This window comes from Photinus pyralis, unplaced genomic scaffold, assembly GCF_008802855.1.
Source record: "Photinus pyralis isolate 1611_PpyrPB1 unplaced genomic scaffold, Ppyr1.3 Ppyr1.4_LG8, whole genome shotgun sequence".
Taxonomy (NCBI): Eukaryota; Metazoa; Arthropoda; class Insecta; order Coleoptera; family Lampyridae; genus Photinus; species Photinus pyralis.
In genome coordinates this window covers 28,895,299-28,922,387 of record NW_022170819.1, presented here as the reverse complement: position 1 = coordinate 28,922,387, position 27,089 = coordinate 28,895,299, and the positions used below count along the sequence as shown (strand labels likewise).

At 38.8% G+C, this 27,089-nt stretch overlaps 1 protein-coding gene across 2 annotated transcripts in view; it reads right to left on the bottom strand.

Moving 5' to 3' along the window:
- Window positions 1–4,765: 4,765 nt before the first annotated feature.
- LOC116178068 (calcium-activated chloride channel regulator 4-like) overlaps window positions 4,766–27,089 on the bottom strand; it is a 36,552-nt gene continuing 14,228 nt past the window's right edge. The window contains exons 2-8 of one of the 2 annotated variants that reach the window (XM_031497356.1): window positions 9,620–9,893; window positions 9,410–9,566; window positions 7,244–8,147; window positions 6,964–7,191; window positions 6,486–6,912; window positions 5,408–6,373; window positions 5,177–5,349 (exon numbers count right to left, since the gene is read on the bottom strand). In XM_031497356.1, the coding sequence (XP_031353216.1) occupies window positions 5,324–5,349; window positions 5,408–6,373; window positions 6,486–6,912; window positions 6,964–7,191; window positions 7,244–8,147; window positions 9,410–9,566; window positions 9,620–9,893 (2,982 nt within the window). In that variant the 3' untranslated portion in view covers window positions 5,177–5,323. Of the gene's footprint in view, window positions 6,374–6,485; window positions 6,913–6,963; window positions 7,192–7,243; window positions 8,148–9,409; window positions 9,567–9,619; window positions 9,894–27,089 lie in introns of both variants that reach the window. The other variant, XM_031497355.1, reaches the window with a different exon arrangement.

Here is a 27,089-nt window from a genome sequence, read left to right as displayed (position 1 = left end):
TTTGAATCTGGAGAATTTGAATTCTATGGTTACGCTTTCCTTTTCTCATCCCCTCAGCTTTCTTTCTGTGTATTGAATAAATTCAAACTTTATGAGCATTCCAATAATAACATTGGTGGGGAATAATATCTTGTGAAATGAAACGCACAGCAACCCTTGCTTGATTTTCCCCTACAAATCGTGAATCCTGATGAAGTGATACATGCTAATGAGTGAGTAGGTACATACATGCAATGTGGTTCAGCATTCGTTGCTTCCGCTGTTCTTTGTGCGTATATGGCATCCAGCGCGACTGGAAATTCGTCAATGGTTAACTTTGCTTTGATTATTGTATATTTACCAGAAAGGCGCCACGATTCTCGCATCCACCAATTACGGTTCGGGACGAGTGATTTTACTACATTTTTGGAAAGTATTTATATATGTATTTACCATAGCGCGATGCGCACTAACAGCATTGCTTTTCAAGTGCCGGCTCAGTGAACCATGAAAAATACCATGAAAATTTTATTTTCTTTTTCCCACTTTCAAACTAATTTCACAACGTCTCAGAGTCCAACCCAACTAAGTGGGCAGGGGCGGGCAGCCCCTGGGGCCTCCCACTTCCCTGGGTACTTGTGTCGATAAAGTTTCCTCCATCACCGCCCTTAATAAGTCATAGTCGAGTTCGATTTCTCGAAACTTTGCTCCTGTATCGGCAAATGGCAATCGACCTTTTATCAGAAAGCCTGGAATCAGAAGTTCGGATTTCCCCACTCCATGAAGCATTCGAATGCTACGGCATCCTTTAAACCAGATGTACTGGAATTAGGTAGCACGCACCTAACTTTTCGATGGGTAAAAACTATGGAGTCTAATAATTACCCGCCTGGATGCTTGGCTTCGCCACGAAATTGTGACTACTAAGCCCCACCACCACTTGCTTTGAAAGTACCAATAACGTTTCGATTGTTTGTGGTTTGATAGCAATACTCTATCTTAATTATAATGTAGAATGATAACTTTCAATAAAAAAATTAGTTTTATTCTTTTTCCAGATTTCTATAAATAAATTTTAGATTATCGAAACGTTATTGGTACTTTCAAAGCAAGCAGAAAATATCATGAAGAATAAATTTTTTTCATAAATCAATATTTAAACAAAAATTCCCTCTTGTATACTCCATCGCTTTACACACTGTATCTAGCGTTTAGTTTGCTTTTCGCATAGCAATTTATTTTCCTTTGTTTTTTCTTTTTCCTTGTTTCCTTGTTTATTTGTAAAATGCCTCAATAAAGACATTATTATTATTTAAAAATAGAATGTGTGAATTTGGGGAGAGTCAGTTTAATGTCGGACCACCTACTTCAAAAGTTATAGAAAAAAGCAACCTTTATAAAAAGATGTAGATTGAAAGGACTTCAGTGCATTTGTGTGTGGCAGATCAGTATTCTATTCTCCAGTGTTGATTCCATTCAGTAAGGTATGTCTTGTCGGAAACACCGGAGCAACCACATTCCCTTTGTCGATATCCGCTTCCGACCTCCCGCTCACTCGCTATTCGCGTTTTAAGTTTTGACTCCACTATCAGTAAGATCTCGTCGGCGGCTACCACATTACCCTTGTCGGTATCTACTTCCGACATCCCGTTCACCGGCAATTCGCATTTTGATGGATTTCGCAAGAAACCCTCCACACAATAGTGCTTAAATTTTGGGGCAGTTCTCAGAGCTCAAGCTTCTGTTGGCGACCCGAGAAAGAGAGACCGCGATTTAAGAAACTTTTGGGCCCCCAAAGTCGACTACACCTCGAAGACGCGCGCCTTGCAAAAGTGGTTAATTTCTCCCATCGGAAAAACAAATTCCGTCACGCAGGAGTAGTGCGCGTTTGGAGGATCTTTCCAACGACGCCAATTTGAAAACAATCCGAACAAAACTGTAGAAGAATATAGGAAAAAACAAAAATCACCACGTTAGTATAACATGCTGGGAGAAGGCGCCCAGATCCACATCATGTAACCCCGTCCCTAAAGTTATTAGTTACACGGCCCCGGTAAGTACATATACACTCCTCGTGTTTCTAGAAGCGTTCTTCTACGGATTCGCATATGCTGCCAGCCAGCAATCCGGGCGGGGAGATTAAAACCTACCTCTGCACAAATACATCGAAGTCCATCGAAAATTGGCTTATCTCAGAATGGCAAAAAAAACACTTCTCTTATTTCTAGAGTTTGGCGTGTAGATTTAACACAACAAGAGATTTCAAAGTTCAGTTGTCGACAAAAAATCGATTTTTAATTAAAAAAAAAAGTAAAAGATACTGTATACTGCTCTCTCTTGTCATTACCTCTAAAAAGTATTATGCGGATCACTCTGTAATTGGGCGCAAACCTGTTGAGGGCTCAGAACAAGAGAGGTATAATAAATAAATAAATAAATAGTTCCTGTCTTGTGATTCCCTTTTCTACTATTCCTCAAACTGTTCTAAACGCTCGCTTACCATCCCCTAATACCTCAGCCCACCTGTTCCCCACGTACCTAGGTATTTCCTGCGCTCTCATGCCGTCTCTTTCCTCTGCTGACCGTACTGTCATATAGGTATCTACTACCTACGCCCTTCTCTTTTCCACAGCTCTCTCTTGCCCTTTACTGTCCTCTCCTAACATGTTCTGATGTCCACTACAGATGTCCTAAATCTGCACTCTCCTACACTATCCTATCCTTTCTTGCTGTTTCCTGCTTTACCTCTCCCTGTCTTGTTCTCTCGTACTCATTTCTTGCTCTCAATGCCCTCTCCGGCCCCTTTGTCCTACCCTATCCATTGCTGCTCTCTCCTGTCCTTATTACCATCTTATCGCCCTTTCGTAACAATACCCCCCTCTCCTCTCCAGTTCTTGCCCCTCTCTTCAATTCTCTCCTGTTTTTTCTTGCTCTTTCATGTCACTTCTCTCCTATTCTGTGCCCAGATGTCCATACCAGACTATTTAAAAAGCAAAAGTAAAAAAAAATTTCTACAGGTTGATAAATGAACTGCGTAGTTTAACTAGTATATTGTAGAGAAAGAGAGAGAGAGAGATTATTTGGATCGTAAGAGCAAGTTAAATAACATCATACATCCAAAATTTGAATTTGAATACTTATTACTGCATCCAATTTTAACAGTGCGTATAGTTGTAAGTTAGATTTACCTACCGAGTCTAGAAATAAAAATCTGTGAAATGAATATATTGAACAATTAAGACTTTAAAGGCACTCAAATCCATAAACACCTTGTCATTCCAAGACAAGACTTCAAGCTACTTCTACACTCAAGGTTTTAATTTTATGTGAGCTTGCAGGTTTATATTACACATATCCAAATTTATGTTTTAGTTTGAAATTTAATTTTAACGATTCAGTCCTTTATTTTTCATTCGACGCTTCACTTCTCTTTCAAGGAGCTTGAACTCATATTAAAAAGCTTCTATTCCAAGGAAAAGGGTTCGACATTAAGATACCTACCCATTTCATGTATTTTAGAGCCTTTCGCAATGATTTACTAAGAGCCAGAGGAAGAATTTATAATTGGAGGGTAACCTTACCTTTGAACTAGATAGCTGCGCAGGTATAGAGTTGCGTGAAGGTCAAAAATTAAGACCATGTACCCTAAAAAAGTTTTCATCAACAAAGTATTTCGCCAAATAGGTAGTATGTAGAAGTGTGCTTGAAGTTCACATCCTGCGTCCAAAATCCAGGAGCGAAACTAAGCTAAGCTTGTTATCAGCCAAGATCTTTACGTGACCACGTTTCCGCACTGAATTTCCAGCTGTACAACTACAAGTGCAAATTTGGCAAAAGGAAGAAATTGGTTTACTATAGAATTATGAATTCAACCCTTTACTATTTACATCTGTGGTTCAAATTCGTAGTAACCAATTTACAAGCGATTAACATACCTACCCTTTGGCAAACATTAAGAGAAATCTTGAACTTATATAAGAACAAGGCAGCATAACAAGAGAGTTTTGTTCCGCTCTTAAATGATCCTGTGTCCAAACCCAATTATTGCAAAAGGTTAGTCTGGGCAAATCTAGACCCTAGAGACCACAACCATTGGAGGCAAATGATAGTTTATTATTTCCACGCCAGATTTTCCGGATATTTCGGCTCTGGTCCATCTCAGATCAAGCGCAATAGTCAGCTCCATCATTGATACCTCAGCAGTATAATCCCACCATGACAGCACTCAAAATCTGAGTTTCTTTTCTTCAATTGCACGTCATTCTTACCAAATCCGTTTGAAAATATGGATTTTAAACTCAAGTTCTTTTTATCCTTCCGTTTCAAATTATGTAATAACGTGTGTTCTTAGACCTGGAAGACGGTGTTGCTTTGCAAAAGTGATTTATGTACAAGAAATTTCAGTGAGGTTCGGCAAGGACTTACTTTTTGTAACGCTTCGCCTATAACAGTTAGTAAATATTCAATTATACTACCACTGACAACGCCAACAAAAAAAATTACTACTAACATTTATTTACAAAGCACAAGTACAAATACATACGAAAAATGGTTATGTACAAACTCTCAAAAATTGCTCAAAAACATGATAATTGCAACAGTCATTTACAATAAAAAAATAATAACAAACAGAAACTTAAAAGTTAACTATATACAGAATTAGCCTTTTCACATTGTGCCTTCAACGTTATTAAAAAAAACTTACATAGAGATCAGCCTTATGAAAATTGTATAGGTAATTTTTACACATTATTATGTATATTACTGGCATTTGTAACATGCTAAGCCTACTTCACTATATTGAAAATCCAGATCAATTGACTAGGTCCCTTAAATTTATACGAACACAACTCTTCATGCACCACTCACAAAAACGTCTCAAATGAGTCCACATGCACTTGGTTAATATACACGTACCGTTACACCATAGTCACATTTCGCCTCTTCTTCTCACCGCTATTAACAGAATTTAAAGAGCCCTGCAGGCTATTGTTACTGTAAGGCGCCAAGGACTCGTTTCTTTGCATCGTTTGATAGATCTGTTGGGGTGGGGGCTGGTGAACGCCGTAAATGTTGTAATTTACGGGGTACCCGTTGGAGTTATAGGCGGGGAGTGGGGGAACTGGGGGAGCATGCGTTTGCCCGTAATGGTCGGTGATTTGGTTCGCGATCTGGTGACCGTTCATGCTGATGTGATCGACGTTTTGTCCGTTCAGGGACATGTGATCGAGCTCGGATTGGTGGTGCGCCAGTAATTGGTCTTCGGGGATCATGTTATCCAAGGGGCTGTGGCGGCGTTCGTGCTCGTGTAATAGCTGAGAGGCGCTCCAGGAGTTGTACGGACTTAGGGTGTGTCCGTTCCGCTGCAAGCTATTACTCGAGATGACACTAAGACCTGTATATGTATTATTTTGGGTGTTTAACTCACGTTGCTGCATTTGTTGCTGTTTTAGTTCTTCAATTAATTGCTGTTCTTGCTGGTGCACGAGTGAGTAACGCTTTTTAGGTTCGTCGTCGAATGAGAAGCTGTTAATTGGGACGCCAATCGTGTGATGGTCGGGTAAATCTGAATGGTTAATGTAGCCTTGTTGCGAGTTTTGCGAGGAGTGCAGAGGGGAGCTGGGTACAATCGTTACTGCCGAACTCAGTTTGTCGGTTTGTAGACCGGTGGAGTGGTGCGATTTCTTGTGACTGCTGCGATTGCGGCGTTTAATTACGCAGAAGTAGCAGTAGAGGCTTAGTATTATGGCCAAGATAACTACGCCAATTACTATCGGTAGTACAACTTCAAGTCCGAAGTTTCCAGTGTTGCTGGCGGGTCCTACTGTGTCAATGCTTGGATTCATTTGATTGGGCCACGCTGTTTGGTCGTTTGGAATGTAGGTGGGAGGCACTGTTGGAGGCGGAGGTGGAGAAGGAACAAGAACTCTGACCCAATTCGACAAGGGAGACGCCAGTGAGTCTGAGTACATTTGTGGATACGACCGAATTGCAAAATAAAGCGGTTTATCGAGTAAGTGCTTTGCTTTGGTCATGTCGAGCGTAAATGTGGTTTCGGTACCAATGGATAACACATGAGGGGCGTCATATTCCCAAGTCTTCGCTAACACCTCATAGTTGTCTACGATGTCGTTGAGAGTTGATGAGTATTTAATTTGATAACGGGCCGCTCTGGTTCCACCCAGATCAGGCGATGTCCAAGTGAGCAAAGCCTTCATGTCTTCGGCTTTTACTTGAACCTTCAGATCGCCGATACGGCCGACCGTAACTTGACTCGCCCGAACCATATCTTCAGAGGTGAACACAATGGTGATTGGTGGAAGAACTCTTTGAAACGGCGAGAGCGGCTGGACACTGTAAGTCGGTACCGTGCTTCCGCAACACGGTTTTTCATCTGTAAAAAGTGAAGGAACATAATAGAAGAAATCTATTCCCAGCATCAAACATTGAGCCAAAATAATGATGGCTGACTGATTCATCCCTTAAATAGTAATGCCTTATCTTACCTGGTGCGTTTATATTAGTTTGCCAGGTATACGCCGTATTTCCATTATCCGTGACGGTCACATCGAAAGTGTACGTGCCTGGACCACCAGAAGCCGCGCTGAAGTATCGGGAGTAAATCCCATCCCCCTTTGTAATGTCTGGATCGCCACTACCAGTGTCCAGCAGTTCCAAATTATCACTATACGCAACCGAACCGTTCACTTCCGATCTGGTAAACGTGACGAGAACCTTCGCGCCCAAAACGGGCCAGTTGCCCTGCTTAACTTCGGTGAGCAAAATTAGCGGCCCGCCCGGTTGATTGGTGCGCACCCAAAACCTCGTTCTAACGACCGGAACTGTACGAGTACGCGGTGTTGCCATGACTTGGACGTAGTGAGGTTGTGGATTTCCGGCGTCCCGCTCGATGGTGTAAGTCCAAGTGCCGGGCTATAAAGGAAACACTGACGCAAAGAGGAATGGCACAAGAAACGCACTTACCTCAGAAATGTTAACCCTTAACGAAAGTATTTTGGCGATAACCATATCTTCACTTCGTCCTGTGTACTCTTGGTGACTCGGACTTATGAGGGAAAGGCCACGGATCAGCGGTTGTTCTGTGTTGTGGGTGTACAGCATGAAACGCGCCGGCTCGCCCATATTTTCATCCAGTACAAAGCTGCCAGTAATTGAAGTTCGACCGTCATTCGTCAATTTCCGCCTGTGAATCTGAACCATTTCCACATTAATCTTGTAAAAAATAAAGGAGTAGACGACTTACCTCCATGAGTAACTCAGATGGGTTTCCTGAGTAAAATCGCTCAATTACGTTGTAAAGAACGTTAGTTAACTGGAAGTAAGATGACAGCATGCTCATGTCCACATTAAACTTTTGCTCCATAACCGTGTAAGCGACGCCATCAGTTTGGGTTGCAAGAAAGTCAAGGGGTTGAGATCTGACAACCTCAGGGTAGTTAATTGTCGCGATTCGTATCTTGGATTTTCTAGCTTCTTTGGTCAGGTTCTCCAACTGAGCGTTCATATTCATGCCAGGCGCAATTAACACAATGACATTGCGTGCACCACTCCTATACTTGGAGTAGTCCACCAACATAGTAATGGCATCCTTCAAGGCACAGTGAAGGCAGGCCGGCTGGCTGGAATCGCCAGTATTATAAGGCAGATTTGAGCTAATATCGCCCGCATTAGTGTTCTTCTTTAACGACAATATATTGACCAACTTCTTCGCGCCGTTGTTCTCGGCCAGAATAACGCCGACTTCGCTATTCTGCGGCAGATCGAAGAGTGACCATTTACGTATCGCGTTCCTCAAATGGCTCCACGATTCCCGAACCTGCATGTCTTTCGTATTTTCGATAACCAGAATGTAACGCGTGGTGTTCTGCTTTCGGTACGTAACTCGAGTGGTCGTGTTCGTAATTTCGTTTGTGTACTGATTGGGGGAGATCGTATTAACGGAAAAATCGGGGTGATTACTAATGATATCGAAGGTACTCCGGCGATTGCAGATTAGATTATGTTTGGTCGGCGCGTACTGGTCGTGGGTGCCCTCGTCGCAAAACATCGAGACGGATGGAACTTCGGCAGCGAACATCAGCGAGCTACGTGCTTTTTCGTCCACCATCCTGCTCTTGTTGTAATTCTTTTCGACGGAGCTGCATATACTGCAATAAGATGACGCTATTGTTAAAATTCAATTTGTTAATTGGGACTGCTTAATAGAGTAATCGAATTAATCCTTTTCCTTACCCTAGAGAATTTAATTACTTCAATTGGCTGACCGTCTACTCTAATCAAACTCGGTATATTGTGAGGAAATTTAGGAAATAAGCGACTGCATAAAAAACGTATTACAACATCGGATGAGTGTGAGAAACTAAAAAATAAACAGACAGAGAGTACAGTATTTCGATCCTCAATATGGGGTAAATAGGTCCCGAAATTAGGATAATTTTAACCTAGTTGATGAAAACGTCATCCCAACCCTTACTCGGTGGTATCAAAGTTAAACAGGAATCAGGAAATGTCAGTAAATGTACCGATGTTTGTTAAACTTCCTCGACAAAAGCGACTTTATATAAATACCAGAAAACTTAAGAAAAAGAAAAGTTAATTGTTACACCCCGTATATTACTATACTACAATGGTTTCAGATCTTATATAGCTTAAAATGTTGAGGGGGGATTTTTGAAGGCAAGACATGTAGGGTGTTTTTCACTGCTTGTTTTTGGTCATATGGACACTCTCTTATTCACAAGAGTAACGATCCATGGACAAAGAGTCTTGAAATATTGTGAATCCCATTTAAATTAAATCATTTGAAATTTTTATAAAAGACTAATGAATTGACATTTAAATCGCTTGAAATCTTCACCATCCAGCAAAACTAAATAGCCCTGGACAAATGTCAGCGCACTCTTTCAGTACAGTTCAATTCACTTTCAATACAGAATATGAACTATCTTGATCCACATTCATATTTATGAGTTACTCCAACCCTTCAAGTTTGGTCGAAATCGGTGCATAATTACGAAAGTTAGAGTGTTTCTTGGAAGTGATATATTATATAAACCTATGAATATACTGGTACCATTACAATAGGTAGATAGAAATCTACTTAAAATGTAAAGAAATAGAAACTAATTAAAGGGTGGGGGTTAAATTTCTGACAACAAATTATTGAGTTCATCTATCTATACTTAAGAAGATAAATCGTGATTCAAACTGCCAACATTCCATGTTGGATTAGCTCCACGTGCCATAAAGGTAGAAAATAAAATTGTGAGTAATACAGGAAACAATCACACTTAAAACAATTATATTAGACACTTATAAGGAAACTGTAAATTATTATTCCAGTCACAAATTTCGATCGAATTTTCCACGCTTAGTCATTACTCTACGTGTCAAAATTTTTGATACTTACCCATTATCTTTAATCGGCAAATCTGAACATCCAGTAACGCGATTCCTCCTATTTTCATCGTCGTAATAGCAGGTGGGATACACGGGATCGTTTTCGTAGCCCTGCTCGTCGAACACTCCGTAGCGGTACATCGCAAATTGTTTTACGAATAGTCGCGCTGAAAGCAAAACGTTTTTTTTCCTGTCGTCATCTCGGATGGGGTAAGCTAACCTAGGGTCTCGTCCTTCTTCAGCAAAGCCTCGTAGGCGAGGTAGATCTGATCGCCCGGTTGTCCGCAACCCGCCGACTGCTGCGTCCAGATCGTTCCTCTCGTCAGATCGTTCGGCAGGATGGTAATGTCCGAGAAATCGCCGATGCCGGAACTGACGGGTTTCGGGGCGCAGGAGTCCGGCCAGGAGAACGGAAGCACCACGGTCGCCGATCTCAGAAAGGCGCGTCCGTCCAGCGCGGAGAAGAGATGCTGGGAGGCGAGCGCCAAGGTGTCCTGGAAATAACGCGTCTGTTAGTGAGGAATTTAATTAAGTCACCCCCTTTGGGAGATTAAGTTGCGAAATGTGTAGATTTGAATATCAAAGGATTTGGCACTTGAAATGACTATGCGCTTAACGGCGACCCCTGAATGTCTGCCATTAAAGTACAAAAGGGACATTTATAGAGAGATTAACGCTACAAAAAATGGCAGGGATCCCTTTGAAGTTTATGTGTTCGTTATTCAAATGTAGTTTGGATATTTGTAATAAAAGGAACACTGAGAGGGCCGTCAGAGGCAGTCAGTGACATTTAAAAGCACACAAAGTTCATTATGCAAGTGTAATTACGAAACGCTGATAAAATCCCCATCCCATCAATTAAAGTTTATGAATGTTACGAAACCGGGGTTCTAACGAATTCAGTCATTATATTATTAAGAACGCTCAATTTTGATATTAAACTATAAATTAGAGCAATTGTAGACAGGTAACAGAACAGGTAGCTGTTCTTTTCTTCTTGTAAGTGAATAATTTTAATAATACGGTGGTCGTATTTGCTTTAACAAAACGTTTCCGGACCCAAAACCTCTCTCACGCCCATAATGGAGCGTTTAAGATTCGAGCTCACGTTACACTGAAATGGCACCCCTTGCCTTGCCAAAGTAATAGCTACGAAAATTTCACTTTTTCCACTGAAGACGAGCGAGTCATCGACCGTGTATCGAAAGTAGGTTACCATCGTCTGCAGTTATCGATTGCGGCGAAGAATTGATTATGAAATGGCCCCCCCACTTGGGGGACAAGAAAGTGATTGTTTAGACTCCGACCAATTTAAATATCGTCTGTGTTTAGATATTCAATTAAAACTGCCAAAGGAAATGTTTAGTCTAAAAATCCAGCGACAAGACAAAGAAGTGCTTTTAGCATCCGATGGTTGGAAATAAAAGTAAAACTGAAGACCTGACAGGCTGTTTTTAGAAAAAAGGATTGAGTTACGCGCCAGTTGATCAACGTAGCTTTTCGATTAAAAACTGAAGCACGTGGAAGTTTTGAATTACTTAGCGATAACTTAACCGCATTACCCTGCTGTTGTTGTCTTCAGTTCGTTACGCCATTAACTTTTTTCTCCCCGCGATCGAATAACAATTAATTGAATATAAGAATGCGCCAACCTTTTGAACCTCGCCCAATTTGCATGTATTCAAAACTCGTTTCACACTCTCTGGCACGGGACGAAGATGGCCATTTTTCCAATTATAACCATACGTGGAGGACGTAAAGGTCAACATCTCTCTGTCAGAATTACCGTTGATAATTATTACTTAGATATTTACAAATGAATGTGTATGCGCATAATTATTAAAGCTTACACGTATAGATACGTGAATTTAGATTTTTTTTACATTAAACAGTCACGATTTTGAAGAGGTTCTCACGACCAGCACGGTGCTAAATCGTTCTACTTACACGTAATTTTTCCAAATATTGAATCGCACAGATTCACTAACAATGGCGCGCTTCATACATAATTAACTTTGACCTAAAAGTAGAAAATCTGCATTGTTGTAGAGACCTTCGGATTTGTCTATGTAACGCGATTGGGTGATTTAATAGTAGATTCCTTCGTCATAATTGAAAAGAAGAATGGCCTTCGTATTAGGCGATGATTAATGTGGAAAAAGATTCTTAAAATAAACAGCCCCCTCCACGTGCGCAATTTGCCAGCTATAAATATTTAAAGTTAGATAAATACCGTGAGAGTGGCGACCATGAAAATAAACACGAAATGTAGATTAATCAGGTATTCCATAGTACAGATAATGTCCATCAAGTTAGAACGCGGAAATTAAAAAAAAAATTTGCGTGGATCAGAAACCCACACAAATTAAAGGTAGATAATGATAGGGTAGCGGTAGGATGTCGCATCCCCAAAAAATATTGCAGTTCTTTGTCTTGCATTACGCTTGAGACCTTTGCATATAACAATGCGATTCAATTTAAGTCTGTGTAAATCTCTAGTGTAATCTTCTATGGATGGGCCCTTGTACGAAGCGTGGAACAAGAAGATACACAGGATTCGTGACTTTAAATCACGTTTCTAGATCGTCTCGCGTTCCCCGATGTACGAAAGCGTGATTTACTCGTTTCACGATCCCTGAAAAACGTTTCTAATGGTATTGTAAGTAAGAAAGGGGTTTACCTTTGTAATGTATAAGATAAGGGCATGTTTATTCTAATGCGTTGACATCCTGTGACCGCCGCATGTAAATAGGTTTCCGGTTCGAAGGCGAACAGGTGCTTGATGAATGTACAAGGGAGAAATTCCCCTCTTTTTCCTCCTGATGAATATTAATATTTATGATTTACCTACTTCACAATGCAAATCACAAAAGACAATTAATTCAGATTAAAAATTATCGTTTCCTTCCATTTCCAGAAGAAAAAAACCGCTCTTCCTAATGTGTGAAGTTTATGAATTCGGTCATTCATACTTTTGTGATACCCATACTCGAATTTCATCCCTTATTGACTTTGTACAAATCGCGCAGTTAACGTTTAGAAATATCATGTAATCGGAATACCCACACAGAAAAACTTCCATCCTCTCCCAAATGAGAAGCCGAGACAATGATATGTGAAAAAGATTTCTGTATTGCATCTATTTTGCAGAAAAAGCCCAAATTTTCTCAACTCAAGCAATAACCGCTAGTATTATTATGGCCTTCACATATACTTTAACGATTCATAAAGATTTTACTCTGCCATAATCAATAGGAACGTATGAATATGAGCGTGAAAAACACAAGTAGCAAAAATATGTTTTATGTCAAAAGCCATAAATATAGTGTGCAGAACAATAATGATTATGTAATAAAAACACACGGAGCTATACAAGGTTGAATACAACGTAATTACAGTTTTTTTCCTGCGTGGTAAATTTTATGTAGCCAAAATATGTAGTATTAAAAAAATGCATAGAGAAAATTTCACCATTTCAGATAAAGTATATAAAATCAGCTCAATTCAATTAAAAATTGTGCTATAATTTCTAACTTGTCATGAAAGCTGCATCCAACTCCAGTGACGCAAGTAAACGATTTTCAATGAGGGAATTTTTTGCTCGCATTCGGAAACACGAAAAGAAATCGATTACGGAAGGTCTTTTCGTTCTTGACTCTTAATCGATTTGGTTTCTTTTTTTAATATCTTAGTTTGAGCCGTGGTTTGAGGCTAAGCAGGAGCGATCCTCAAAACATGAAGATCCAACTCTACAAAAATGCGTCATATAGGTACACCCTATATGTACCGATATGTACTCAATCCGTGGACACTGTACCTATATCGAAAAATTTTGTTTATTCCTGGAGATGCAAAACATAAACCATTCCCCATAAAACTTTAATTGCAAATAAAATTAATAGTTTTGCCAGTCCGACTTTTTTGACTTCTTTAAAATAAATTTCACGACTTATTCCAACCCTGGCAGTAATAGAATAGCTTTTGGACATCAAATTATCAATTATCAATCAATTAATAAAACAAAAATATTTGATTTGATTGCACCAAACTCTACAAGGAATTAAAATCCCTTTCAAACAAGTATCAAGTATCCACGCTAAAACCGTAAGAAACGACAAGCGTCTTTCGATTTTCACCAACAATAATGCGGTGACATTTGCTCGAAAAATTTGGGAAAAATCGCGAAACCTCGAACGTGTTTTTCGATTTTCACAAAAAACAACATCTACATCTCCGCTAAGGCTAACTACAGACAAAGATCCTATGGTGAAACATTTTTTCATTTTTTTGCTCAATAAAGAGAGCCTAAACAAGCGCCTATATTTCTTGCGTCGCGAAAATGTGAGCGCATGTGCCACAGGGTCCCTTTTTAATACAAAATCTTTGGAGGGGGGCTTGTAATTCCGGGAGTGGGAGAGGGGGTAATGTTTTCATACGCAGAAGCACCTGTTTGGGCCATCAAGCAGGTTATGGCCATCCTGAACAATTTTCTTTCAATACTAAGAATACCGTACATAAATACTGTGTTAAGATTGTAAGGTTGGCAGTAATGTAACAAAAATGGTGGCTGTGTTAAAGCAGAGCTGAGGTCCAAATTCTTAAGCAATATATGTTAAAAAAGTTAGGTAAGTTTGTGATGTCAGACAAACCATATAAAAGCTCCAATATTAGAGTCGTTTTTTTTTGGTATATGGATGAATAATCAGTCGGTTTATAGGAAATAAAACAAGTGCCACAGAATAGCAATTTCACCAGTTCTGGCCATTGCACTGACCAAAATAAGTTTTACTATTTCTACTTTTCGCCACGATGGCCATAAGTTGGTTACCACTGTTGGCCATAGAGTGGTTTTCTGCCATTTTTATTGGAAGCCTAGAATTTAAGACTTAATTCAATTATACCGGGCTTGCCTTGAGGTGAGATTCGCTACAATCATTCTGTCGTAGTTCAAAAAGGATTTATTTCTCATTAGATCATTTAGACTAAAATAGAATCAACATTCTTAATTGAATTAAAAAATTGCGAAAACTTAATAACATATCAAAGCTCACTTGTTCTTTTATATGAAATTTGGTTGGAATGAGGAAGATGATAATTGGAAGCAAGCTCCCCAAGTAGTACTTAAATTCCCATTACCCGAATTCGATAAATAATTTCAATTTGATTCGGATGATGAGTTCCACGAAGTATAGTGTACAGCTCCAGCCACAACGTTGTTTTCAATACTATTAGTACAATCGACTGTGATACTGTAGGATTAAAAAATAACCAAACTGAATTCACTTCGCACCTGAAGAAACAGTGATATTGAGGACTTAATAATAATGATTAGGAAGAGACAACGCAAAGAAATAATATTTTACCAGCAACATTGCTGACAAGTCTAGATTTAGTAACAGAAACCAAAGAAGATAAGGCCGAATGAACCCTTACTTTGCTAAGTAAAAATGAAATACAAGCAGAATTGGAATTGACTTAGAAACAGAAATTGAAGAGGAACAGGAAATGAGACAAGATAAAACAATTATGTTGCCCATGGAAGAATTAGAAAAGGAATCAAGAAACAATATTTTTGAAGCGCTCCTAACGCCAGACGTCGCGTCGGAGAGCTTGATTTCAAAGTGGAGGAATCTAATTAATTGTTGTTTAACAAAGTAATGAAGAGATCGAACAATAAATATCCCCTCGAAATTTTTGGTGTATCCTTCACACGCAAATGGAAACAAGTTAAAAAGTAATCGTAAACGATTTACATAAAGCGCATTTCCACTTGCATTCATTTCCCATTTATAAGATGCAACTTCTGTTAAAATCGTAAAAATCCGGCCACAAATATGAAAGTTAGCGTTGCACATGGGCAATCCATTGTTGACGTGCTACTTCAATTTCAGTTTATGAGAAGAATTTCATTTCAATGCTTTTCTAAATAAGAAAGTTGAAACTGCGCATGCGCAAACCTAAATTTTAAAACTAATGTTAGATTTTCCTTTGTTCCAAGCGCCTAAGTATCAAATTTCACTTAAATGGTGCCATAGATAAAAAAGTTGGCACTGCGCATGCGCAAAAGAAAATTTTGAGACTGGCGCTCGATGATCCTTTATTCCAAGTGCCGATGTATCAAATTTAATTTAAATTCTTCCGTAAATAAAATAGTTGGCACTGCGCATGCGCAAAACCAAATTTTGAAATTGGCGTTTGATTTTCCTTTATCCCAAGTGCCTATATATCAAATTTCGTTTAAATTCTTCCGCAAATAAAAAAGTTGGCACTGCGCATGCGCAAAACCAAATTTTGAAATTGGCGTTTGATTTTCCTTTATTACAAGTGCCTATGTATCAAATTTCCTTCAAATACTTTTATAAGTAAAAAAGTTTGCAATTCGGTTTATAAATGGTCGAGATGCGAAAAGGGCACTGTGAATTTTGAATCGATTCGATTCAACTTTGGGCATTGCGTATTATATGGCTAAAGCTATGCCCATATTGAATTTCATGCAATTCAGTTCATAACTAACGGAGATGTAAAAGCGATCGAACATTTCTAACAAAGTTATCGTTCACACGGACAGATAGATGGACAGACAGACAAAGGAACAGACGGACAGACCAGCATGCAGACGACAGATAGCAATGCAAAATTATAAACGATCTCTAGGATCGTTAATAAACGGCAAAAGTGTAAAATTATGGAACATGTAAAAAACGTTTTTTTGTTTTTTTTGCAATAACTTTTTTTGTAAGCGGTACAGAAAAAATTCCTTCCTTGGTACAAGACTCGACACCATAACGAACCAAATAGCGAAAAAGTAGAACAATAGCTCTTAAGATAAAGAACTAGTAGCGTCGCAAAACGAGCGGACGGACGGACGGACAGCCGGACGGACGGACGGACGGACAAAGTGGCCACAATAGCGCATTTTTTGTTGTTGTGGAAATGCGCTAAAAATGTGTCCAAAACAAGGCAGAGAACGATAATGCCAAGTGTAATGACGGATACCTGGCTTGAATTGGCAGAAGCTAAGGAGGCGGTGAAAGAAGCCTTACTGACCCAAAAAGGAAAAGGGATATTAGGGTGAAGGAGAAAGGGACTGAGCGTCAGAAGAAGGCGAATGTGCCGAAGGCATCTAAATCAATAAGGAATATAAAACCCGAAATCACTGATACATACTTCAAATTCCAAAAATGAAGATAGTAGATGGTTCAAATGAGGACTCCGAACCGGAAAACGTCCCTAGCACTAAATAATTTAACCGGAACAAGGAAAGCATTCAAAAGAACTTGTCAAATTAAAATTAAAACAATAGTTTTACAATCTTCTCCGAATGCTAGTGCAGCTTTTTATAACCCTTACAATAAATATTACCATGGAAGTCCGAATTTTCTTAAAAATGTGGTATAGGGATGGCATTTTTATCGATTTTTATGTTTAGTCGTGTAAGAAGCAATAAAAATATTTCATCCACCAAAAGAGTTACCATTCTCGCGATAAATGCGAGAAGAAATGATAATCCCGAAGGTTCGTGCACATTTCCAAAATTCATAACGGAGAGAGGTAACATTTTTAAACTTAGTAATAAGAGAATATTGGTACGTACCACAAAAGTCACAATTTTTTTGATGCAGTAATAGAGAAACTTCATTCAGTGCAAGAAAAGCCCCCCATTTTCACCTTGTATGATTTTGTCGAGGAATTTTGGAAATTTGACAATAAAGCATATGGTTCGCTGTTTCACAAACGTCTATATTGCTAGAAATTGCTTGAAATAAGGGAAGATTTCCAATTGTTCAAACCTACATTTGGCAAAACCCTCACAACGGTCCTAGTTAAAAAATTGATGGCATTGAATTGTCCGCCCGAATTACACGAGGCCCATTGTGATTTGATTTCAATAGAGCCTCAATTATCCAACTTCATTAATCGATATTGTCGGGCAAATTTCGTGGAACAAATTCGTTTCGAATTCTGCTGGCGTTACAAATTCTCCTATTATCCCGATCTTGAAAATATCTCACCATTCAGTTCCATTCCGATTGTTTTCATGCATGAAAACGAGCACATTTTTAATGAGCCAATTACGTTCGCGTAGGACTTATCCTCATGGTCTATTTGAATCCGCCGATAATAATAATGCAATTCGAAGAAAATTAACGATTATTGAAGCCGTTAAATGAAAAGTCAACGTACTTTTACGCTTCTTTGCGAAACTTGATTCCGGTGGTTAACGTTACAAAAAGTACGTACGTATGCGAATTCACGTACGCTTTATCAATTATAATCGCCTGCAGTTGGCATTTAAGTGTTTTAAAATATGTAGGAATGGGTGACGTAACGAGTTTTTCATTCTCATCAACCGTTAAATCGTATAATGTCGTTTAAATGATAAAAGATAGATTGTTGATGTTTATTTGAATGGATACGGCCTATGCCGTCTACACATGACCTTTTGACACCTATCTTCGGATAGTAGTCGTAGCGGTAAAGTACGTGGCTTTATTTGACCAACATATTTATGTTTATAACTTATAAGGGTTTTTTATTACTGCATACACAAGCTAACGGAATTTCTCAATTATAACTTTTGACAATCATAAGCCACCTGGGTCTAATTAGACAAGGCATTTGCATACTTTATTATGATGATGATCTATGGCAGCCATAAAGTAGTTTATATTCCAACAAGCACTGAACATTTTTAATTGGTACTTTACGATCAAAAACGTTTATTGCCGCATGTATCTTCGAGGTGACAAGAAAAAATCTTCACAATTGTATGGGTAATTATGTGGGGACAATTTCGACATGCTTTTCGCCTATAATCAATAACATGAATGGCTTGCGACATTGTAAGGGCCATTGATACGCGTTCAACTGGGTGTGAAGGTGAACCTCGTGATTTTGTAAAACAATAAAATGGGCGAAATCGGTGCGATTTACTTCGTATTTCATCGTTTGGCCAGAATTTGGGAGTAAATTTTTAGTGCTCAAATAAAGTTAAATGCCGACCAGCGAAATACATAGAAAAACAAGAAAACAAACGCAGAATAACAGTACATTTATTTTGACCTACAAATGGGGGTGCTAACTTCCCTTCATTTTTAAAAATTCAATTCTTGTCGCAATTGCACCCACATTGGTGCATAGATAGATAATTCATTTATGATTTAGGGGCGAAATAAAATGTTTGAGCTTCACCTCATTTCCAACAATCGAACTTACCATACTATAATTATGTATAGGTAGTTCAAAATAGATTATACCTAGTATATGTTTTATTTATTTATTTGAATCACAATTCAAGAAATGAGGTACTATAATCAATACAACTTCTACTGCAGCTCATAAAAATTACACCCACAATAGTTCTTCAGTCTTGAATAGATTTTTTTGGGGTTGTAATGTTAGTGATGCATCAAATATTTCTGATTCATCGATTGCCTTGTATTTACCAAGGTCCAAAAGCTATCCTATTACTGCGTACAAAAATGTAACCCCTCCCTCCGTCTGGGAGGACCAACAGAGGAAGACTACAAAATTTATATTCCATATATCAAAGAAAGGATTAAGGTGACTTGATCTTAAAAGCTGCTACATTGATTTTGAATCGAAAAAGGACCAAATTTAACTACACTCCTTACGGTATACGTCGCGTCGTTTAGTATAAAAATAGTGGGCGGCTACCTGCGATGATTGTTATGACTGTTTTTATACTAGAAGAGCAATAGAATGGTCACTCCCTTAAAAATTTCAATGGCAATGTGACACATCATTTGAAAGTTTATTCTATTCTCCAATTAGCGCTAACATTAACTTTGATGTGCACCACTACCCCAAAATAAAGGGAGGAGCTGATTGTGTTGAAACGGAAGCTTTATTTCCTGGAAAGTAGCAGTTACAAATTTTCGTTGGGACACATAGTATTAATTGCATCGGCTTCATTTTAAATGTGCCTTTTTCTTTTCAAATCCAGCTTTAAAAAAATATAAAAAATAATTTCGATTAGGTATTTTCAAAATCGTAATTTTCAAAATTGATTAAACATTCAATATGGCTCCTATAATATGAATATGAAATTCTTCAAAAAAAGTGCCCATAGAAGGTGCCAACGGGACATTTTCAGTTTTTCGGTGATTTTCAACGATTTTTCAAAAATTCCAAGTGTTTTTTTTAGCCACAAAAGAGGAAATTTTGTCCCCATTTAACACTACACTGTATCTCTCAGTGTTGCGGGGATGTTAATGGTGAGCCACGAATTTGAACCATTTTTTATTTTACGGAGTAATTAGTTTACGACTTCCGGGATAGAACCGTGTCAATGTTGAACGAAAAGGCAACGTTTCGATCACTTTGTTTTTATTGCATAAATATACGTGTTAACAACGAACAAGGAAAGCTTTCTTCGCCCATCAAATTGAACGTAAATAGCCAAACAACGAATGTCTCTTCTAAACTGACCGATTGGCGTTGAAATTGTGTCTACACGTTGATATAGTGTTGAATGTGTCTAGAAAAGCACTTCTGGAACACTATTTCACACTTTTTCCACGAAATATAACGAATTTAAACGCACATGTAAAATATGTTTCAAGCTCGTGTTGTGTACATCGTGGCGTCCCTTTTTTTGAATCAAGTTCTTTTCCTTTGGGCGGGTTATATCACGTCTACGCCCTTTGATCCATTCAATTTACGTGCCCCCAGTATGTTACTCCGAGAGGCTGTTTATTGAAGGATCCTCTGCGGCTGCAACTCCCTGATCTGCGGAGCGGGGATTTAGTTCCCATTTCCTGTCCATAAGGCAGATTAAGGCCCCAGTGGCCTTGTTGACCGCCATGGTGATCTGAGGTTTCCAAGTTTGCCTCTTGTCCAGCATGACTCCGAAGAATTTGCATTCGAGAGTGTACCCCAGCTGCTGCGTGCTCAATAGTAGCTTCCCAAGACTAAGTCCTGTTCGCCTGTAAAGGGCACTGCTTCTATCTTGTCCGGGTGCACTTTTAGCCCCCGAGCAAGGCACCAGGATTGTGTTGTGTACATCAAGGCGTTCCTTTCTTGAATCAATGCGCGCACACGTTCTCGTTCACCACGCGAAACCGAAAATCCTGCCAAACTTCATTTAAATTTAAATTACAAAATGGCACTCTCCTTCCACTTGTTCCAACGTGTGGAGTTAGTGAAGAAGTAGTTCGTGTTGTTGCTCTCGTTGGCTCATTGGCAAGAGTTTTTATACACTGTGTTCAAAATAAGAATGTCTTATCATGGGGATCTTGGAAACCATAGAAGTCGCCATAGAAGATACGACGATGGTGAAATTAGAGAAAAGTTGCGCAATGAAAGAGTTATTTTATTATGATGTTAAAAAGAAAAACTGAAAGTTCCGATTACTTTCGAAGACATGCCAGAAAAACCGAAATTATTAATTGTTATTGTTTTTTCATTGGTCCGCAAAAAAAGTACATGCTGTATTAGTAGCACTTTTTTATTACAAAAGTTAAAAACTCTGTTGGTTTCAACAAGATGGTGCTCCCGCTCACAAGGCCCTAATATTGCTAGTATCCTGGATAATAGAAAAATTAGTCCGATAGGTATTCCCGCACGATTACGGCGTTGTGCGCGGGTGCACCATCCTGTTGAAACCATAGTTTTCAATTTTTGTTTTTTTTTGTACTGTAATAAAAATATAGTGCACAATGCACTTTTTTTGCGGCCCGTATAAAAAAATAAACTTGATCATTTCTCCGAAACGAAACATTGTAGCAAAGTAGCAAATTTTTTGTATAAGAAAAAATAAAGCATAATCGGCAAATCTCGGTTTTTCTGGCATACCTTCGGAAATAATCGGAATTTTCAGGTTGTGTGCATGATCATAACCTTTAATTACACACAACTTTTCCTTAATTTGACCATCTTCGTCTCTTCTATGGCTTCCGAGATCCTCCATGATAGTGCATATTTTTTACTGTTATGTTTCTTGTCCTGACGAAGCCCCTTACGAAAGTGGACGAAACGTCGACTTTTCGTTCAACATTGTCACGGCCCTAACTGGGAAATCACTCGTAAGTTCCTTATTTAAGATTCTTAAGTTTCGCTAGTGTTTGGGAGTTCTGAAATACAGTGCCGGTTCGTGTGGCGCAGTTCAGTTAAAGCTGGACTGTGGTGCTAAGGGTTCCTGGTTCGAATCCGGGTTCGGGCATTGATATTTGTAAATGTATAGTGGGTTGGGTTGGTTGAAACCCCGCCCACTCAAAAATAAAGGCAAAATAAAAGCAAAATTGCCATTGGAATGGAAGTTGCACGCCCAGTAGGAGACGAACATTTCCCCCCATCTTAAATTGTGTAACAAAATATCCGCTCCAAGCTTACAAAAATCGCGGATCGTAAAAAGTCCGAAAATTGCGAAATAAAAAAATTGCAACGTTAGATACAAGACATTATCTAGAGGAATTTTTCCCCCTATGTGATATGATTTTGTCCGTCCGTCCGTCTGTTCCTCGCCTAACTCGGGAACGAAAAGAGACAGCGCTGCCAAAGGCCAAACCTCCACCAATCGATTTCTACGAGTTCAAGGATTAGTACTATTGAATACGAGCCAGATCAAAAGTCTGGTTTCCGAATGCGAGCTGAAAATCGTGTGCGATGCTTCATGTATGGATAAAATACCCTCGAGGTCCCATGCATTAAATTACTCGTAACAAACTGTGTTTGCACGTTCTAAGTGCAATAGTATTAATCGAGTGGATGCATAATGCTTGTCAAAGTTAGCGGTTTTGCTTTAATTGGGTCCAATGCTGTTATTAGTAATTAGACGTCGAACATGCAGTACAATTAAAATAATAACGAAGACACGAGTAGTGCACAGATCTGAATATCGGTCTTGAGATATTTTAATACCTACTCATTAAAACGAAGTACCAAACCTGAGGTTCCCATAATTACACTTTTTTGAATTTAAATCCATACCATTTGGCCATATACGAACACAAGATCAGAGACTATGAGGGAATATTACTGAATGAGTACTTCTTTGAATATTTTTCAAAACCCATGGTTGGCGAAAGGAAAACGTAATTCCCATATTTTTCTGTTTTGCAACTGTTTTTGGGCGTAAAATTCAAATCAACAATTTACTATCACTCACCAGGAGTCTGTTCATCATTAAAATAATAAACCACTTGGGAGAGACAGTCAAGTTCAAAAATGTACGGCAGTTTCCAGTAGTTTCTGGGCGTCGCCAGTAGAGGCCACGAATCCTTTTTATTCAAATTCCATTATTCGATCTACAAGCCAAGTGATTTATGCGATGTTATAGTGAAGGGGGCCATTTAAAACAGGCAATAATTATGCGTTGCGTGGAAGATGCGCAAGGTTTTCTTCTGTCTATTTTAAGAATAATTTGTGGCTTCGCGCGATTTCGATTATTTTTTTATGCAAATGCAACGGAATTCTATATGTCACCAGAACACAAAGGGACGAGATAAATCGCGGTGTAATCCGAACCCCTAAAAATTGTCGACGAAAATTTGCATTTCAGATACCTGGCCGAAGAAAAAAAAATGACGAAATCCAAGAATTTTCTGGGATGAACCTTAGCGCTCGCTTGTGTTATGCAAGATCCTTTTAGAGATCCGCGAGAAAATGTCTTTTAATGTTAGGCATTTGTTAGGAAGACTACGATGTCAAATGTCGCGCGGCTGACAACGCTAACAAGTACTTAAGGCATTCTTCAGCTTTAGATAAAAAGGAATGTTAATGTTCGATCTCCAGCTGGAATAATTAATTTCATTTTAGCATTAGCTGGTAGGCAGCCTTTAATTTAATAATAAATCTCGGGATGACTTGCCATTCTATTTTCTTTCAATCGATTTGTGAACGAAACCGATACATAGAAGAAACCTTTTCGAGCGTTGCTAATTAATGGCGCACACCCTTCTTTCAGGAAGTCTTGCTCGGACGACATGTGCTAAAAAACTTTTAAGATTTCCTCGACGCCAATTAAGACACTCAAAGTCGCAATAGGCATTCACATAATTGTAACCTCGCTTGAACCTTTCAAATTACGGCATAAAGAATGGGCGTCATTGTTTGAGAGGTCCATTGGAGAAACCATGCTGATTCAATTTAACCGCTCAGTATGTTTAAATAAATTATCTAAAGAACATACATAATCACATGTACATTTTAAATCAAGCTTGTAAACATGCAATGTACATTTTTAAAATCTGAAGAGCTCATCAAGAAAAAAAGAGGACATTAACGGGCTTTATCTTTCAACCTTTTAAGTTTTGGATGGAAAGTGGTCCGGTAATCTTCGGAATTTTAAAAGCCCTTACGATTTTCAGTTGGTAATTATCTTGAGTGGTGATATTGCCATTTGTTTACATCACCAAGTTCAGTAATACATCCTTGAAAGAAATACTTGTTGGAGATGATCATTTCGTGACGTTAATTATTCATAATTCAAGGCTGTTAACGTATGCAATCTTTAAATTTATTTATTTAAAAGGCATCCGAAGGTAGGCGAACGGCACAACTTTTTTCTAGCAAGGCAAACAGAAAACTGTGTCACAATACAGTTGTAGCCAAGATGAATCGGCTGCAATTTTTCTGATTACACAAGCTTAATTGCAGGTCACGTTTTTCATTTTCAGAAATTACTTTCGGCCTTCAAGTTACGTAAGCGCAATCATCCCTTTAATAATGATGGCGCTAATGAATTTGAAAGCGTTTAAACGAAGACGGAGATAAATGAAGAGCCGTGGGATTGTTTGACTATTCAATAACCTTGTACCTGTCTCTCCCAGTGTAAATTAAAAAGCAAATACGTACTATCTTTCAAATTCTTCATTTAAATTAGTAATTTTGTGCTAATGAGTATTGGACGTAGTGTTTTCGTCTTGTGCTCTAATTCTATTTATTATGCAAATGCGACGGTGTTGCTTACAAAATTATCAACGGCAGCACTTTTGTAAAAGGTCTATTACAATACCTCCGCATTGTAATTGAGATCATTGGTAAATTGTTGCGGATGAGTTGGTATGATGACAGAGTTGTTGGTTAAGTTGCAAATTAATTCGTCTTGTCCTATTTGCGCTAGTATTTAAACTTTCACTGTTGCGCACGTGAAGATCGCCAGAAAGAGATGAAAGGCATCATTTTCCAAGCACTGGTTTTTGTAGAATCTCCAAACTCACCCCTACGCCCCACTTTTTCGAGTCAAAAAATCGTAGAATCGACCCCCTACATACAAGTGGATTCAAGAATTCGTAGGCTCAACGGGTTTCCTAGCATTTGATTTTGAATTGGCGACCCCTCTGAAGGTGGTGGAAAGGTGAAGCTTGAAATGAAATCAAAAGAACCTGGAAGGGGTGATTGCAACCGGAAAGACTGTGCGTTACCATAGAACACAAAACAGATTTTAATTGAAAAGCTTGAGAGACTAATCGACTTTGCACTTCAAATTTACCACCAAGCGACGCCTTGGTGTAAAAAAATACTAGAAAATACCAACGAAGACGATATGTATACATCGGAAAATCACTTACCACTTTTTTTTGTTGACAGGAGGACCTTCATTACAATTCTGGTCCAATCCTTTAATAGGTACCTAACTGAAATGGGCCGTTAGGGATAACTCTGCTTGCCTGTTGCAATTTTTAAAATCTGTGTTTTGATTACTATACAGGGTGTCTCAAATTTAAAGGTTCACCCTATGCTAGCAGAATAAGCATACATTGTTACACAAACATACGCCCGTTTTTGCTTCGTTTTCGAGTTATGAAGATAGACCATTCGGGTCGAATGTGACAAAATCGTTGCTGAGCAATATCTAGCGGCTATTAATTGTATTAATCAACGTGCCACAGCTCGTCCTCGTGCGGGTGGTGGACACTTTGATCAATTATTGAAATAATAATAATTTTTTTTTAGTTTGGCTGTTACGTTTATTTTGTACTAAACTGAAAACAATATAAGATTAGCGATGGCACTCTTTTACGTTCAAGCTGCCATAACTCAAAAAGGAAGCAAGCTCGGACGTATGTGTATCTAACAATGTATGCTTATTTTGAGGTACTACATCTGCTATTACAGGATGGACCTTGAAATTTTTGACACACTGTATAGATCGGAAAGCTCTTCATGGTCCGTTTATATTAAAGCCTATATGGAAAAAGTAACCCGGTTTTTTTCTGTGATTTTCAGTCACGATTATTAATGAAACGGTTTGAGCTTTTTACTTTTCTGACTTCAATGCACCAACGAAAAACTCATCAGATAAAAAGGGGAGGGGAATTTATACAGCAAGGGCCATATTATGGGCCCCCATAATAATACTTAATTGCTGGCCATACACAGAGAAGTTTTGAACGGCGCTGTTGTTAATGATGATTTTTGATGATCAAAATCTCTCAACGCTGTCTTGTACAGGTCAAAAAGTGTCAACAAGAAAGTGTTTTTTTTATTTTTTTGTATTCGTTCAAATAACACCAGAAAAAAATAAAATCGAAATCGGCAAAATTCGGTTTTTCTGGCACATCTTCGGAAGTAATCGGTATTTTATGGTTTTGTTTAAAGCATGAGCATGTTTTCTCTAATTTGACCATAGTAGTATCTTCTATCGTTTCGGAGATCCCCATGATAGACATCCTTATCTTGATCACAGTGTATGTGCCTGCAGTTGATCACAAACATGTGGGGTTTTGAAAACGATATGAAAATGGAGGGGGGGGGGGTAAACATAAAAGCAAGATTTTTGTTTTAGTTTTGTGCCTTTATTAGTTTTTGTATTTATTATACAGTTTCAAATTAATTTTCAATGAATTGCCTCCCAACATCCACATGGCCAAGACGCCATCTTTATTTAAAAAAAGATTAAAACAATATCTAACGGGGAGAGCTTATTATAGCCTCAACGAAATGTACATGAGATCGGCATAGTCCATGCAACTATTATAGGTACCTTATTTGTTTGTGTTTATCTTGTCTATCTTGTTTGTAAACCTTTGACGTTGTCTATATCATTGTTTGTGATCTACTGACAGAAATACATTATTATTATTATTATTATTAAACGCAATTTAAAATAGGGGGGGGGGCTGCAGTCGTAACCGGTTCCTCACTTATATTTCTGTTATATAAATATCTAGTTTTGTACAGTTTTGTGCTTCTATTCAACAATTTGTTATAAATGTCAAAGAGATAACCCATTGGAAAGGGAACCAGTTTTATGTCCCCTCACTCCAATATTAATAACACGATCACTAGTTTCGGATTTGACCTAACCTGGGCCACCGTCGCCGTGAACCAACCTCCCAAATAAAGGTTTTAGCGACTGGGGTGCAGTGTCAATAACGGTGCTCCTTAGATCGTGGGCGACTTCTTAAGTGGAGACTCCTTTCCAATTTCCAAACTACTCGTGAGAATTATTGGATAGTTCTCAAAAGAGGGGGCAGATCTGACGCAGCGCCTTATCCAAGGACCTTGTGGTGAACTGTCGCACAGAAGGCGACTAGAGGGTAAAACCGCGGGTCCTGCGCCAAAGCCTATATATTGGTCGTTGGCTCAGGAGGGCAACCTGACGTCAGGGACCAAGCGTCTCAAATCGGCGGGAAGCACTCCAGGATGTGACTCAGCTCAGGGCAGATTCAGAAGGAGCACAGCAGTTCTGGGGCACCCATAGTTGCGAGTGCACCACGAAACTT